The sequence below is a fragment of the Balaenoptera musculus genome, chromosome 5, assembly GCF_009873245.2.
Source record: "Balaenoptera musculus isolate JJ_BM4_2016_0621 chromosome 5, mBalMus1.pri.v3, whole genome shotgun sequence".
In the NCBI taxonomy this organism is placed as follows: domain Eukaryota; kingdom Metazoa; phylum Chordata; class Mammalia; order Artiodactyla; family Balaenopteridae; genus Balaenoptera; species Balaenoptera musculus.
Genome location: NC_045789.1, coordinates 91,105,169 through 91,122,983, shown reverse-complemented (window position 1 = coordinate 91,122,983; position 17,815 = coordinate 91,105,169). Strand labels below are relative to the sequence as shown.

General features: G+C 44.8%; 1 protein-coding gene across 4 annotated transcripts in view; it reads right to left on the bottom strand.

Annotated features, from left to right (window-relative positions):
• The window catches only part of ADGRA3 (adhesion G protein-coupled receptor A3), a 122,880-nt gene extending 105,461 nt beyond the window's left edge, over nucleotides 1-17,419 (bottom strand). For 2 of the 4 annotated variants that reach the window (XM_036852556.1, XM_036852557.1), the window contains exon 1: nucleotides 16,935-17,419. In XM_036852556.1, coding sequence (XP_036708451.1) covers nucleotides 16,935-17,176 — 242 coding nt within the window. In that variant the 5' untranslated portion in view covers nucleotides 17,177-17,419. The remainder of the gene's footprint in view (nucleotides 1-16,934) is intronic. The other 2 variants (XM_036852555.1, XM_036852558.1) reach the window with 2 other exon arrangements.
• Nucleotides 17,420-17,815: the final 396 nt, after the last annotated feature.

The window sequence follows — 17,815 nt, the reverse complement described above, 5'->3', positions numbered from 1 at the left end:
AGGCGGAGGGAAGGAGGGATGTGACTACACACGTTACGTGGGAAGTGTTCTTGCCAGGGTCACGCTTGAATCTGAGTGGTGAAAAGTGGTACCTCGTAATTTTAATTTCCACTTCCCATTGTAAATTTGTGTTCCCTTCCTGTGAAGGTCTGGAACTGTCCTTTGACCATTACAACACACTAATTATAAGTATGAGCTCTCAAGTCAGACTGCCTCAGCTCAAAGCCTGGTTCCACCACATACTGCCTGGGTGACCCTGGGGGAATTAATGAGATTCTATGCCCCACTTGCTCAGGCACAAAAGAGGGAGCATAATAATAATGACCTCATTAAGGAAGTATGAGAATTAACTAATACAACACAACCCTTCAAACACTTTCGACAGGATCTGGCACACTCAGCAAACATTACCTATTATTATTGGCCCATGTTTCTAATGGATCATTTGTCTTTTCTTCCTAATTTGTAGGAGGTTCTTAATACATGGGAACCAGCATTTCCGATACAATCTTCCAAAAATTCTTAGGCAGCTGGTCCAAATGCCGGGTGCCAGTCTCTATTAGAATATACTCAGAGAGCACATTTTGGAAGCTATTACCAAGGCGTGAAATCGTCATTTCTGACAAGGACAGCGCGCTTACTACTAAGCATAGAGTCTAAATAATTCTATTGGTAAGAAATCTCCTGAGACTTTTGTAAATTTAGAGCCACTCTTTTAAGGTAGCTGTTGAAACTATATCAAACAGGGAAGAATCCTGATATGTACAAAAAGCCATATGACCCTAAGATTATAAAACCAAACAATTAATCCAGTCATTAACAGAGTTTTAGGCTTCCAGGGCCATTGGCAAATAAGGGCACGTGTGCCACCACGTCCCTGTCCCATGCCAGATCAGGAGTCGGTCCTGGCGCTTTCCTGATAAGCTCGAGCAACACCCCTAATGGCTGCTCCCAATTCACAGGTGCTGTCATTCAAGAAATCTACTTGCCATACTGGTTCTATTGCAGAAACTCTATCATAGGCAATTATGACCTCAGTGTACTTTTTATAACTGGTGGGGGGATCGTGACCAGGAACTGACCTGCCCACTGAGAGTGAGTTCTGTGTAGAGAGTCAACAAGGAAGTGCTGTGAAAAAGAATCAGCCAGAACACTGGCGTCAAAAGATGCGTAATAAACATGTGGTAATACAGGCAAAGCAGTAAGGGGGGGGGGGGGGGGGGACATGCAGGCAAAGAAATAGTCATGTGATACAGAATATGTAGGACGTCCATACAGTCCGAAAATAAAAGAAAAATACATGCGTGTCTCTGTGTATAAACTCAAAAAAGGCATCTTCACTTTGCTAAAAAAAAAAAAGTGTATGTTTCTGAACTTTATGGACAACTTGTACATTCCTTTGATACTCAGAAATTCAGATAAGCAGGCTGGTGGACTCACTGAGCTGAGGTTTAATAGTCTATATTCCTATAACAGGAAAGAATGGGGATCTGCAAAGAGACAACCAGAGTTCAGTGCTAGCGCTCACCAAGGGTTCAGATCTAACTCAGGAACTCAGGGACCGAAAAAAACAAAAAAAACAAAAACAGTTAATAGGATGAAAGCACAAGGTCCCAATATTGGGATCAGCCCCAGGGCACGAGGGCAGGCCTCAGCCAGTGAGTGAGGGGCAATCAGCCTAGAGCGGTGAGAAAAGGCATGCGGACAAGAAAACATCCCTGCACTTGGTTACTATTATAATGAAATGAATCCCTTCTAAGACATAATTTGAGCTTCATTCAACGTGCACATGAACTCTACGGATTTTTTAAAAATATCACAGTAACCTTGAATTTCAGCAGTTAAAGAGCCTTAAAGATAATCTAGTTCAAAACCTCATTTTCCTCTTCAGGAAAGTGAGAGCCAAAAAATTATGATGTGCTAAGGGTCACCATTCTACTTGGTAGCAAAGCTAACCTAAGCCCCCGTATCCATTCAGTCTCGTTGCTACTTCCTCTGTATCCTGCTTTCTGGTCATCTTTATCAAATATGGGATAGGCGTGCCAGTTCCCTGCTTACCCAGGCATAACTATGACAGGTAGTTGTGAGCGCTCCCTAAAAAAAGAGTGTTATGCATTCTTTTCACTTCCCACGGAGACCCACCAAAAATGCAACTACCCGCTATGATGTCAGTATTCCTTTCATCTTAATAGGGCAGCTATATTTGAGATAGGTCATTTATTACACCAGGATAAAATTTTCAATCTCAAGAATGCAGGTAAGAGGACTATTTAATAATCAATAATACTACACTGCAGTCCTAAGTAGGATGCTCTGCTCAGTCCCGCAACCACCTGATGATAGCAAAACGAGATGTTAAATTTCTTTCCTTCAGTTACTACGACACAGTAAGTACTAGTTACTTTGTTTTCCCATCAGTCAGCCAGCTCTAAAGCAATGGTTCAAAGTAAACAAGTTCCTCCATATCTTTTCTTCTACAAACGCTTACTCTCAACCCCGACTGTCAATATGAGCATTTAGGTTGTCTGTGACTTTTGTGAACAGAACAATAGTGAGAATTACAGGCCTAAAGTACACAGTCCTAGGCCAGAAGCCAAAAAGGTGTGTAACTTGAGAGGATCAATTTACCTGTCCAGCTCAGTGGCACAGCCGAAAAAAATAGGAACAATGCCAACCTTATGAGATTGTTTTACCCACTGGAATGTGTATGTGAAGCACGTGGCACAGTACACAGCACACGACAAATACCGCAATGTTGGTAGTCATTAGAACTTGTAAATCAGTTCAGGGCACTGACACATAGTGGACCCTTGAAAACATGGGGTGAGGGCACCAACCCTCCACTCAGTGGAAAATCTGAATAATAACTTATAGTCAGCTTCTCAGTATACACGGTTCCTCCGTAAGTATGGATTCAACCCACCTCAGATAGTTGCAGTACTATAGTACTGAACGACTCTGAAAAACTTCCACTCATAAGTTGTAACCACACAATTCAAATCCATGTTGTTCAAGGGTCAACTACATAAAGTTCTGGAGGCCAAGGCGCTTTACAGACACCTTAGTTTGCGCTACTCACGGTAGTTTAAGATAATTACCAAACCGGATTTAGGAGAAAGTCGAACTAGCATTAGAAGTTTTTAACCACCTACATTAGCTAACTCAATCATGGATGCTTTAAGGTTACAACAGAAGTAGAAACAGCAGGTCGACCAAATTTAATTTCAACAGAAAGCTAAGAAGTTTCCTGAAATCCCATACTCTTGAAAGAACAATGAGAAGGATCTTCACATTGGCTTTACTATCAACCTCCCAACAGAAAAATAAACACTTTCCATTTACAAGCTGTCACCATCTACTCTCACTCTGGACGTACTCAGACTTAGTACAGGAGGTCTCCATAATACCCCCTCATCTCTGCTCGCGTGCGGTGGTAACAGGACATCTCCAATTTTTAAAGTTCTATAAACACTAAATGAAAAATGATGGAAACACTAACAAAGCTTAAAAAGGAAAGTCTGACAAAGTTCTTACATCATGGCCCACAAGTCTGTGGTTGCTAAGCTGTTCTAGCTAAACTGATGGACAAGTTTTTCAACTTTATCCCTGAGGGAAGAACTCGAGAAGACTTTTTTTTTTTTTTTTTTCCAGCAAGGAGCCCTGAAAAATCAAGTCACAGCAGACAGTTAACTAGGGTTCTCTAAGTAGGCAATAATCTCAAGTAGACAATCTCTACTTATCATGGTTCAGAGTAGATGACACCCATTCCCTAGGGCATTGCCTTCAAAAGCACACCATCCCCTAAGGAGGTACTGCTCTCTGTGGCCCATCTTGGCAGGAAACCATGCAACCAAGTGAGTCATTTCCCCATAGGAGCTTCTGAGCCCAAACCATGTCAAATTGCTGAAATTCAATAATTAAGTGATCATGGTAACAGATGTGGTCACCAGAAGAAGACTACACATGCAGTGGAGGAACGAAAGATCTCTGAATCTAAGCAGATTCCAGGCAAGGCACAGTGCAGAAACTAGACAACAATGGACTGAAACAAATAAAAGGTAAGGTACTGCAGGGATGGATTCATGCCTCCCTTTCAAGAAGGTTAATTGTGAAGGAAGAAGAGTAACTACTCCAACATGGTGCTGCTACAAGGGTGGTTTGGGGGAGGGGAGTTTTTCTGTTTGCTTTTGGGGTTTTTTTTAAAACAGAGGCTATGTATGCCAAGGAGAAACACCACAAACTAGGGGAGAAGCCGAAAAGATAAGTGATAGTTTCTCAAGAAGTAGGAGGGAAATAGATCAAGAAAAGGGAAGGAAAACAATGAAATAAACTGGCAAAAGAGAAGCACTTTTCACTATCGAAGGCAGAGTGGGAGTTTAAGCCTTGACTTTGTAGGTAGGGTATTCCGCTTTCAAGACTCTAGAGCTTATCTATGATACAGTCATCATCTTGTGTTAAAAATAATGTAAGATTCTTCCCCTAGTCCTACTTGAGAAAAAAAATAGTGGGGAAAATGACACTTCTTTGTACAAAGACTTACTGCGTGTTTATGTGATAGACACTGAGAATACAGAGATAAACGTCACCATCAAGAGTTCACAATCTGGTGCAGCCACTATGGAAAACAACATGGAGGTTCCTCAAAAAATGAAAAACAGAACTACCATATGATCCAGAAATTCCACTGCTGAGTATACATCTGAAGAAAATGAAAACACTAATGTGAACCCTAATGTTCATAGCAGCATTATTTACAATTGCCAAGATATGGAAGCAACCTAAGTGTCCACTGACAGTTGAATGGATAAAGAAAACGTGGTATACGTATACAATGGAACATTACTAAGCCATAAAAAAGAATGAAATTCTGCCCTTTGCAACAATGTGGATGGACCTACAGAGTATTATGCTAAGAGAAGTAAGTCAGAGAAAGACAAATACTCTATGTTACCACTTATATGTGAATCTAAAAAATAAAACAAAGGGATGGATACAACAAAACAAAAACAGACTTTCAGATACAGAGAACAAACTAGTGGTTACCAATGGGGAGAAGGAATGGGGAGAGGGGCAATACAGGGGAATGGGATTAAGAGATACAAACTACAATGTATTAAATAAGCAACAAAGATAGATTGTACAGCACAGAGAAATATAGCCACTATTTCGTTATAGATTATACTCCATTTAAAGTTATAAAAATACTGAATCACTATGTTGTACACCTGAAACTAAATCAATTATACTTCAATTTTTTAAAAAAAGAGTTCACAATCTGGTAAGAGAGCGGGAACTGTAAATAAATCATTCCAAACAGTATGACACCTGCAGCAATGCAAGCAAACGTGAGGTAGGATGTGGTCACAAGGAACAGAGGAGTCAGCCTAGCACTGATTGCCAGGGTAGACTGCAAGTCACATGGTATCCCAAAGACTTAGGATTCTCATCAAATCTTCGCTAGAAAGGGAGAGATCACACTTGGTCTTGTTTAAAACAAACCAAACAAAGGTTAAAACAGATAATCATAGAAAGCCCCTCTGTCTTAAAACACAGTACTAGAGCTGAATACACCCCTAGTCAATTTCTCTTTGCCTTTTCATGAGAAAAGAGTTGGGAAGAATTGCACAATAAAACAAAGAATGCTTTTAAGTCTTATCTTGATGGGAAATGAATCAATTTAATTAGACTTAGATTCAAGCAGTCTTAAAGAAACAAAAGTTTAACAACTGAATTACAGAATCTGTATTACAGTTACATCTCCAAAGCCTGCTTTACGTTTCCTTCATTTAAATCTCAGGAGGGTTTAGACTGAAGTGTCATCCCCAACACAATTTACAACCTGCTTTCTACCCAGCTCACAATATGAGGCCATCACAGAAATGCCAATTAAAGCCTACACTGTTATAGGTGCTACAGTTGCAGGAAGGAGCAAAACAGTCTCTCTGACCTCAATGGAACTGACATTCTAGGGGTGGCTAGGTCACATACATGGAACTAATTTATTTCAATTCAGAAATGTCTTCATATAGGGAATGAATTTAAACTCACAATCACATGCTATGCATATGTCCTGTGCTGGGGGGCTGCAGGGGAGAGGGCTGGGGGGTAGGCTTGAGGAGCTCAGATTACCCCCAGGGATCCTTTATTTCTCCCCAGCCCTGGGTTGGGGGCAATGCTTATTCCTCTTCTGGGGAAACATTTTGGCCTGCAAGTACGGTAGTCCCTCCCTATCTGCAGGGGATACATTCCAAGACCCCCAGTAGATGCCTGAAACTTTGGATAGTACTGAACCCTTTATACACTGTACTATGATTTTTTCCTATACATACATACCTCCGATAAAGTTTAATTTATAAATAGGCACAGTAAGAGATCATCAACAATAAACTAGAACAATTGTAACAATACACTGTAATAAAATTCTATGGAGGTAGTCTCTCTCTCTCTCAGAATCTCTCATTGTACAAATGTTAATGTCTTTTCCATCTTAACCAAGCACTTATCAAGCACTGTGACCATATAACTTTTGCAGTCTGAAGTGCAACAGCAAAATTAACACAAATTCTTTTTCCTTCACTATTTCATGGTTAAAGGATTTGTTCTTACTGTAGATCTTAGCAACCTCAGGATATGATTTTTTTTTTCTTCCCTTGTTAAGTCTAAAACTTTCACCTTTTCACTGAAAGAAAGCATTTTACAGTTTCTCTTTGGCACATCCGAATTGCCAGCATCACTACTCCTACGCTTGGGGGGTCATTATGAAGTAAAATAAGGGTGACTTGAACACAAGCACTGAGATACCAGGACAGTCGATCTGATAGATTGACCCCAGACGGCTACTAAGTGACTAACAGGCGGGTACGCTGGACAAAGGGATGATTCACATCCCAGGCAGGACAGAGCGAGATTTCATCATGCTAGTCAGAATGGTGCACAATTTAAAACTTATGAATTATTTCTGGAATTTTCCATTTAATATTTCCGGACCATGGTTAACCATGAGTAACTGAAACTGGGGATAAGAGAGGACTTGTGTACAATTGTTGACTAGGTGAAGCACCCGCTTTTACATGTAGAGCTAGCAATCCTGCCAAAAGATTTTCTTCATGTTCACGCCACTGTCATCCAGAAGAATTTAATAAAAATATTCTAAGAAGTAGGTAGTGAGGGTGATGGACAATTTAGCCTTCTTTGTATAGGATTATGCTTCACAGATTTGCCCTTCCCCCTCCCCCATCCTGATTACTCAGGAACAAAAGATTTCAAATATGCACAGTTCAAACATGTAATTTAAACTTAACAAGGTAAAATATGAGAAGAAAAAAAGGACAAAAGGTACCTTTTATTTTACTTAAACTAAGAACCAAGAATGTCAGTCATGCAAATTGATAAAGAGCTAAAAGCAACTAGCAAATGCCTGTCTGTTATATGAGTGGATTTAGCCTAGCAACAAAGTTATGTGCCCTGCTAGAGGAAATCTCTTGTTCTCGTCTGCCCAACATGCCTGTCCCTTCTCAAGTCAAGAATATGACAGAGGGCTTCCCTGGTGGCGCAGTCGTTGAGAGTCTGCCTGCCAATGCAGGGGACGCGGGTTCGAGCCCTGGTCTGGGAAGATCCCACATGCCGCGGAGCAACTGGGCCCGTGAGCCACAATTACTGAGCCTGCGCGTCTGGAGTCTGTGCTCCGCAACAAGAGAGGCCGCGATAGTGAGAGGCCCGCGCACCGCGATGAAGAGTGGCCCCGCTTGCCACAACTAGAGAAAGCCCTCGCACAGAAACCAAGACCCAACACAGCCATACATACATACATACATACATAAATAAAAAGAATGTAAGCAGACAAGAATAGCATTAAAAATAAATTAAAAAAAAAAAAAAAAAAAAAGAATGTGACAGAGATGCCCACGGTCCTGCCTCCTTAGTCCCAACCAAAGCAGTAAGAAAATAATGAAAGACATATATTATCAGATGAGGAGTGGCTGCTTAAACAAAAAGTGTCAACTGGGGAGGGAAAAAGCTACTAGAAACTAAAACTGTTCAGAGAAGGTGGCCAAATACAAATGACCCTTCTGTAGACGAGTCAAACTATATTAAACTTCACTTATAATCAGAATGTAAATTAAAATAAGTATTTTTTTTTTTAACTTATCAGACGAGTAAAGACTAAAAAACAAAATTCCCAGAGCAGGCAGATATTTGGGGAATTGGGCCTCTCATAGTTTCACTATACTATTTTATTATTTTATATTAGTAATACATTATTACTGGAAATAAATCTCTATTTTAAATTTAAAATAAAATAAAGGATTTAAGGTAGACAGAGGCAGGGGCCACCATATGTGTTTCGTTGCCTATTCCATCTGAGTATCAGGCCCTCAAATACTGGTTTGGACAAATGCTTCCTGCCCTTAGACTTTCTCAGTTCATTCCTTTAGTACCACAACGTATCTCCAAAACTTTATTGTCCTTAACCCCATGACTTGGTATTAAATCCAACTTCAGCACATCACTCCCCACTTTACAAAGTCATCTTTCTTCTCTCTTATGAATAAGGCCCCACCCTAAAGCTCTCAGCTCTCTCTGTCCTAAAAATGTCTCTTGATTTTCATCCATCCTTGCTCCACCTGGGAAGAGTCCCTCCCTCCCTGCCCCGCTTTTGAGACCGTGTTCCTCAATCTGTTCCCCTGCTCCTTCTTCTACCTTCTTTTGTTGCAGCAGATGACAGCTGGTGAAGACAGTTACCCCTTCAGGTCGCTGTGCTGCTAGAAAACAGGTTCTCAGCCCAGGTGACAACAGAATCACCTGCAGAGCCGTGAAACATACCAACTTCCAGGTCCCATCCTGGACCAGTCAAATCAGATCACGAGATCTGTGGCCCAGGAATCTGAACTTTTAATGTTCCCAGGTGACTGAACACAAGGTGGAAAATCAACAGCAAGCTCAGCAGCCAGGTTTGGGGGAGGTGGAGATAAATGCCCCTGCCCCAGCCCACTGGACCACCCCGGGGCTGGGATGCAGGGCCTGGGGAGGTGGGACTCTGGCCTGGAGCACCCTCCACACAAACATAATCACCGTGTGTGTGTCACGACATGAGAATGCTTGGAAAGAACTGCTGTAAATAATGGAAGTGAGTATGTGCTACAGGCGATCTGAGACGTACTAGGTCGGGGAAAGGCTTCGTGCCCGGCAGACAGATGTGATGGGAAAGCAAAGGTGGTCACTGACCGAAAAGGTCTATCAGTCCCTTTAGCGAGGCTGTTCCTAAAACCAGTCTTGCAGATTTCCCTTTACAAACCCTATTGCCTATAATAATTCCCCAAAGTCCACCAGTTACCCCCCTGCTATCTCCAGCTCTCTTAGCAGAGTGTGGCAATGGAAGAAGATGCAGGTTAAATCACATCAAAAAGAGCCAGATCCAGAAGTGTGACAGATATTGTACACCTGGAAGGCCAGAGGTGGATTTCCAGGATGGGATACAAGCACACAAGACTAGGATAAAACTGGTCTAATGGCCAAAAAAAAAGTCACACAAGCTCGCCTAAATCAAGCTGACAACGAGCAGAATAGGCAGTGGGTATCTGTTGAATGAACACAGAAGCAAGCACTTCTAAAAATTGGGGTAGTAATTAGGAAGACAGCCACTAGAGAAGAGTGATTGTCAAAAGTCAGCTCTGGTCTTTGGAAGGCCCCTGTTGTATGTAGGAAAACAGGATTTAAATCCAGGCCTGCAGACAAAGAGGAAAAAGAAGACCAGGGTGTTGGGGGAAGTGGGGTGGGATTATGGAGTGGGGAGGGGGTAGTCCTGGATAATTCTTATACCAATCCCTTCCATTTGCTCCCTTCAGGTCCTGAGCTGGAGGGATCTGAGGACAAGAAATGTTTCCCTGCGTGAAAAGCCCAATATCTGCAATGTGCTCAGCATGGCACTACAAGTGGCCAGGAGAAACGTGTCCCTTCTGTGAGGCACTGGCTACGGCTCTGTCCCACCCCATCCAACACGCAGGAGATTCCTTCACTACACAGGCAAAATTTCTTAAAAGTTTAGTGGTGGGGGAAAGAAAAACAGCTTGGGCGAGACTGCTTACTTTAAAACTCCCTCTTCAGACTAAAACTGTCTGCACTTGAACATAAATGCAAGCTAAACCATGCATAAAGCATGAAAATTATATTAGAATAAATTTAGTCAGGCAACAATTAAAAACTCATTGAGCAAGTCTGCATCTACAGCTTCCTAATTTTTGCAAAACCTGACTTAATAAGTTACTAAAATTTAAAGAATTCTGTATCCTAATTTTTGTCTGTTTATGAGAAAACTGTTGACAACAATAAACTAGTTATGGTCTCTGGACTTAAAGATTCCTCCACAGGAATACAGACAATACAGAAAACAACTGCTTTCAGAGAAGTAGGTAAATGGGAAAAAAAAAAAAAGTCACGGAGGACTACTATAAGAAACTTCACCTGTCATTTTCTGACTTACTTTCAAGAGTTATTACTCTGGGGTTTTTTGTTTTTGTTTTTTGTGGGTTTTTGCCTATTTTTAAAAGCCATCTTTACAGGCTTCTGGGAATAGAAGTTGTAACTGGATTGGGGCAAGAACCTCCGAAAGTTCCTGTTTTCTTTTGTTTCTGGTATTTTATTTCTGATTTACTGCCAAACCCACCAACTTCTCTCATCTACTGCTGATGCCGGAGGACTCCAAGCGGGCAAGAAGCAACAGGATTCAGGGGCTGGGTCATGCAAAACCTTCTCAACACACTGGAAAAACTTAAGACTTGCATTCATGGACCAAACGCCTAGATCTGCCCAAAATTCTGCAATATTCCTGAGCAACTTGTCAGCACGTTGCCTAACATGTGTGCTTATCATACACATAAGATCACGTAGTTCAAATGTAACTGTCCACAGATTTACTAGACCCGTTCTTGAATAGGGGATCCAACAGCTGTGAAATGCTGACCTAAACTAAATAAATGTTCTCATTTGCCATAATAGGGTAAAAATTTGAATTCACATCCCTCCACTTGTCCTGACCTCCCAAGATACAGTCCTATTTTTATTGGCATTACTCTTATCAATAAAGACAATTACGTTCCCACCCACTGAGGTCTCAGAGCCCTTCCTTTGAGGGGATGTGCATTATGAGAGCATCAAGTATCCTATAAAGTGACAGAAGAGCACAGATAAGAAGCGCTAGGGAAGGATCAGAGCGCTGGAAGAGGGAAAGAAGAGTTCACAGCAGATGAGCTGGATTGAGAAGGACCCACAATTTACCAGAAAAGGGATACCAGGAGAGAGTGGCAGACTTAGCCAAGGCACACAGGAAGCAAAATACAAACCTGCTCAGGGGCCAGTGAGATGCACACTTTGGTTAAGCAGAGAATTTGTGTCTAAGACTGATCCTTGAAGGAAAGAATCATGTCTTATTTTATCCCTGAATACTTAGCACTCAGCACTGTGCCTACAAAATTAACAGTGTCTCAATCGATGTGCATGGGGGAAAAAAGTTGTGCTGAGTATCGGGAAATACAGCTACAGAGGTATAGGAGACCTTGCGTTCAAAGATTAAAAACCTTACCCATGACCCACAAGAATTCAGGCCACGACAGCTTTGGGGGCTGTTCATTAAAATCACCCTGCTGCTTGGGAATTCCCTGGCGGTCCAGTTGTTAGGACTCTGTGCTTTCACTGCCGAGGGCCCGGGTTCGGTCCCTGGTCGGGGGACTAGGATCCTGAGAGCCGCGCAGCGTGGCCGAAATCAGCAACAACAACAAAAATCGCCCTGCTGCTTCTCTCCCTCTGTTGCCCTCACCTGGCAAAGCAGCAGCCTGGCTAATCCCAAGGCTTCTCATCTCTAAACTGAATGCAGCTGGAGAGAAATAACAGCGCTGGCCATCTCCCTTTGAACTGGATCACAAGGCAAAATGGACACAACTCCACTCCGGTGACACTTCTGCCATCCCCAGGACGGTCACTCTCCCGCTTTCCAAAAGAACCACTTCACTCCTCTTTCACCTTCCTCTTCACACCATCTACTCAGCCCTCCTCCCTCATCCTGCCTCTAGGTCTTTTTTTTTTTTTTAACATCTTTATTGGAGTATAATTGCTTTACAATGGTGTGTTAGTTTCTGCTTTATAACAAAGTGAATCAGTTATACATATACATATGTTCCCATATCTCTTCCCTCTTGGATCTCCCTCCCTCCCACCCTCCCTATCCCACCCCTCTAGGTGGTCACAGAGCACCGAGCTGATCTCCCTGTGCTATGCGGCTGCTTCCCATTAGCTATCTATTTTACGTTTGGTAGTGTGTATATGTCCATGCCACTCTCTCACTTCGTCCCAGCTTACCCTTCCCCCTCCCCGTGTCCTCAAGTCCATTCTCTAGTAGGTCTGTGTCTTTATTCCCGTCTTGCCACTAGGTTCTTCATGACCTTTTAGGTCTTTAAGGAAATAAAAGCAAGGGAGCAGGAAAGCCCTCTTCATCCCACCTGCCCTGCCCACAGCCTCCCGCCTGCCCTCCTGCCTGCGCTCCCTCCTATCACCATGTGGGGATGCGACATCCTGTTCCAGCAAACACCAAACCTCCCACCCGCGCTCCAGCTCCCATCCCATCTCACCTTCCATCATGCATTTCGCCCTCTCCCCAACTATTCCCAACCATACTCAGGCGCTAACGTTCTCTTTCCTTCACACCAAACTTCTTCCTCATCGAGATGCTATCGCCACCGTCCTCACCCTGTCCTCCCTTCAGTCCACCCCAACCTGCCTTCCGCAGCCTCCAATCCACGGAGAGCACCCAAGCGCCAGGCCGTCAAATCCAGCTTGGCCTTACTGTTCCTCATCTCTGAGCATCTCTCCACTGGGGCGCCCCCAATTCCTGTCTTCAAACCTGAACTTCCCTTGGCTTCTATGACCAGATACTCCCCAGGTGCTCCCCCCACCTCACCAGAGGCTCCTTCCTGCTCAGGCTCTTCCACTGCTCCAGGAGGCTTCAGCCCGGGCCCCCTCCTCCTCCCAGCTGTACACTCTCCCCTAACTGACCTTGACCAGACCCGTGCGTGAAATACCATGGAGAGACCGATGGTTCCAAAAACCCTCTCTGCATTTCAGTGGGGCCAGTCCGTCACCAGCCCTCACTGTTACTGCAGAATGCCCTCCCCCCACCCCCAAAACCCCATCTTTCACTCCCCTTGGGCCATGCTCAAGTCCTAACTTCTCCAAGAAAATTAAAAAATCTTCCCATGCCTCCACAGCCCCACTGCTCTCCTCTTTTCAGGCTTCCTAAAGCATTTAAACAATCAGCAGTACAGGATTTATTACTTAATTACAGACATTCTGTGATTGTTCCTGAGATGTCTGCTTTGCTTTGGTACAAATCTTCTCTCTCCAACCAGGTTTAAGTTTCCAAACAATACAAGCACTTCTTTTTGTGTACCTGGCCCTGAGCTGCATACACTGGTGACGTCCAATTATCACTTTTCTGACAGCAAACAAACATAACATTTGATAAAGTAGAATCGCCATGTAGCATCATGAGGAAAACACCGTTGGAAAAGCAGGGCTAAATCTGTACAACCTTCTACCACTGACGTCCTCAGAATTTTTAAAACTTAATATTGAGCATCTCATATAAAACATAGGAATAAAGTAAACAATTTCCAACAAAAACATTAAATGCAGTTAAATTTTTATTCCACGTGTGTATAAGAAAAATAAATGGAATTTAATCCTTTAATACAAAAGGCTACATGAGACACAAAAAACAGGTCAAGATGAGGATTTCTGCCAGACCTCTCTAGAAACATGGCTATGAAAATGTGTTGTTCACTAAGATAGCTGAAGGATCTGAGCTTTAAGCTATCAATATATTGAAGTCTAGTTTATCCACTAAGTAGAAAAGGCCTTATTTTTCATTATTAAAGAAAGAAAAAAGAAAACTTCTATCCAATCCTTGCCATCCTTTCAACCCCTATCAACTTTCCATGCAACACCTGCATCACAGCTCAGCTGAAAATGCTTGGCCACACCTAAGGAATGAAAACTCCAACCAGAGAGCCGGTCCGACCTTGACCTGCCCCCCACTGCGCCCCAACGCCACCACCACCACTCCAGGCACTAGACACTTGCCCTTGACTTTCAAGCAATATCAAATACATGGCTTCACAAGCATCTCCACACCCGTGCGCATGCTGGGGGCTCCCACCTTCCATCCCCTCATTGCCTCACCATTTCCTTCACTATCAGCTTTCTCATCCTTCTCAAATTGGCTCTGGATCCTCAGATCCTCCATCCCACCCACTATGCCCTAAAGGGGCCTCGGTTGCCCTCTTCTGGGTTCCTTTTTCTACTTGTGCACCCTGATATTAGACCGTGTACCATACTGTCCTGAGACGTATTCATGAATCTCTCTCCCCAAATACCGTAAGTTCCTGGAGAAGAAAGATGTTTTTAATCTATATTTTGTAGTGAACCGAAAGGTGTCTCCCAAAGCCATAGGTCCAAGTTCTCAGCCCTATACCTCTGAAAGTAACCTTGTTTGGAAACAGGGTCTTTGCAGATGTAACTAAGTCACAGATCTCTAGATGAGATCATCCTGGACTTCGGGTGGACCCTAAATTTAATGACTGGTGTCTTACAAGAGAAAGAAGAATATTTGAGAGACACACAAAGGGAAGGCCATGCGAAGACAGAGGCAGAGATTGGAATTGGGGTGCCCCAAGCCAAGTCATGTCAGAAGCTGAAAGAATCAAGGATTCTCCCCCAGAGCCTTTGGAGGGACCATGGCCCTGCTGAAACCCTTGACTTCAGACTTCTGACCTCCAGCACTGCGAGAGAAGAAATTTGTTGTTTAAGCCGTCAAATTTGTGGTAATTTACCATAGTCCTAGGAAACTGACACCTAGTCCAAACCTCAACATACTACCCACGACCTTAGTTCAATAAAAAACCGTGTTGAACTAAGAAGGCAGATGAAGACAAGGGGTGATGATGAGAAAGCATCTGAACTGCAGGGCAGGGATCTGGGACATGGACCCCTTGCCAGGCGTTCACCATGGGAACCTGGGCAAGTCACTTATCCACGGCGACCCTCTGATTTATTCCCTAATAAAATGAGGAAACTGGCCCAGAAGACCCTGCACCAGGTCTGATACACCTTGAACCAACTTCATCCGGAACATCAACTTTATATGATCCTTAAATAAATTATAATTTCTTCCCATTCACTGAATAAATTTTATTAATTTTACTTTTATCTAAAGAGCTTTCAGGTGGAAAAAAAAGGATTAAAATGGCATTTCAAAGGCACTTATATTTTAATCAGCTCAAAAAAATTCAGTGAAATAGTTTGATCATATGCTGAAAAGTGATTTTCTATAATATCAACTTTTTTCCCCCGCAGAATCAACAATTTAAAGTAGCTGCTTTAGTCCACTGTTGACAGTTCAGAAGAACTCGACCTAAACTTGAATCAGCTTAAGTGCCACTGATCCAGAACCCAAATGGATGATGACTAATTTCTTCAGAGTAACAAGGGAGTTGGGCAACACAAAGGTTTTCTCCACTTGACTCCAGCCTGTAATTATGGTCCCATACCCAAAACATCCACTTCAAAGAATCTGGCTAAGAAATAAATACAGCTGCTGCCGCTACCAAATGGTCGAGTGTTGGTAAAGGAAATCAAACAAAACAAAAACTCTTTTACCACTTTCGGGCCTCCATAAACAGAAACACACAATTTTCCTGTGTTAAATCTTTCCTAATTCAAACAAATGGAAATGAAGAACAAAGGTGTTGGTAATGAAATTTGTACTTGTCTTACCCATAAATCCAGCTTGGGTTAATTTGGGTTAAATTAAAAAACATATTTTTGGGTTAAATTAAAAACCACAGTTTAAGTTCTTTCACAGGTCATGCTGCTTCCCTTGCCTTCATGTTTTTATAGTGGCAGCCTTGATTCTTTTTTAGGGAACCAACCAAAACAACATAGAGGAAGACGGCGCCGAGGGACTCATATTTCAGTTCGACAAAATACCCATTAAAAACCCTTTCAAGCCTTCCCAAACCAATTCGTTGTTCAGAAAATAAAATCAACAGTCACTGGGGCCACGGGTTCAGCTAGAATTGGCAGAACCATGCTTGCAAAACTGGACCGTGAATCGTAACACAAACTGAGTAACGAGACCAAAAATTTTTCCTTCCAGGTGGAAACTCAATCTGAAAATCAAGTCCTTGAGTTGCAAGGCTCAGCAAACCCACAGTTTGCAAATCCGAAGTTCTCGGCTTTTAAAAAGATGAGCGCTCACACCCAAGAAAACGGAGCTGGAAGGTGCAAGATTTCATCTGAAATATATTTCTGGCCCTGAAAAACAACTCTATTTTAAAAGGTGCTCTTTAACTGTAATAAAACTAAGATAGCAAAAGCGAAGGAAACAGTCTGGGGGTTTGGGGATCACACACCGGGGCGTTCAAAGTCCTCGTGTTGCTTTAGTATCCTGCAAACTTGCGTCCAAGTAACTTAAGTTGGAAGAAGCTGAAGGACTGGCGCTTCTAACCTAGCACTGTGTTTTCCGGCAGCCCACGCACAGGATGAATGAGCTTTAACTCTGCGGACTGCATGTTTATTTGCATCCTCACGTGGCACCGCGCAACTCAAAAGCGCCGCGCCCGGACCGCGCGGGGAACCCGAAAACTTTGCAAACTAGCGGAGCTCGGAGACACATCTGCTCGCCTGCCGCAGAAACGCGCCCAGGCCGAGACCCCGGGGCTTGCCCAGCAGCTGCCCGCTGCTTCATTCACACAAAGGCACAGGGGTGCCGGCGGGACCCTTTTGCAAGTCGCGCGGAGAGAGAAGCGGCACGACAGAGAGCGCCGGCAAGGAAGGAGGGAGGGGACCGGGCGCTTGGGCAGAGCGGCGCCCCGCGGGCTACTCACAGGGTGACCGTGCGGTTGGGCACCGTATCCGGGGGCAGGACCTGCGCGAGCTCCAGGCTGCTGCACACCACCTTGCCCTCTGCGGCGCCCGCCGCCCTGCCGGCCCCTCGGGGCCGCCCGTCGTGCTTGCAGCCCGGCGGCAGCGCCGCGGCCCCGCCGCCGCCTCCCAGCAGCGCGAGCAGAGCCAGCGGCAGCAACAGAGGCGGCGGCGCGCGGCCCCGCAGGCGCTCGGACGGCTCCATGCTGCGGGCTGGGCGGCGGGTCGGGGCCTGCCGGCCAAGCGGCGGAGCGCTGGCCTAGCGGGCCGCCCCGGCGCCCGGGCGGACGAGAGCGCAGCGCGGGCCCGGGGGAGCCCGGAGCCTTGTGGCGGCCGGAGGACGCGCCCTCCTCGGCGCCGACATGCTCCTTTGTCCGCTGCGGCCGCGCTCGGCCTCTGGGTGGCCGCCGGGTCACGGCCGCGCGGGTCCCTGCGCCGCTCTACGGCTGAGCGGGAGCGCCGCCTCCTCCTCCTCCTCCTCCTCCGCCTCCCCCGCCTCCCCCGGCCACTGCCCGCGGCGGCTCCTCCCCGCCTGCCGCCGCCCCCGCCCCTTCTCCTCCCCCTCCTCCCCCCTCCTCCTTCCCTTCTTTCTCCTCCTCCTCTTTCTCCTCCCCCTTTTTCTCCTCCTCCTCCACCTCGTGGTCTCCTCTCCCCTCACCGCCCGCCGCCCGTGGCTCCGGGAAGGAGGTTGGCGCTCCCAGGCCAGCGCCGCCCGTCACGTGCCCACGACCCCACGCGTGCCCGGCTTCCGGGCAGGAGTTGTGGGCCCGCGGGAGTACGGTAACTCGTGGAGAGGGCGGAAGAAAGTTCTAGCCCAAACTCCAGCCACGGTGGCCACTGTCTG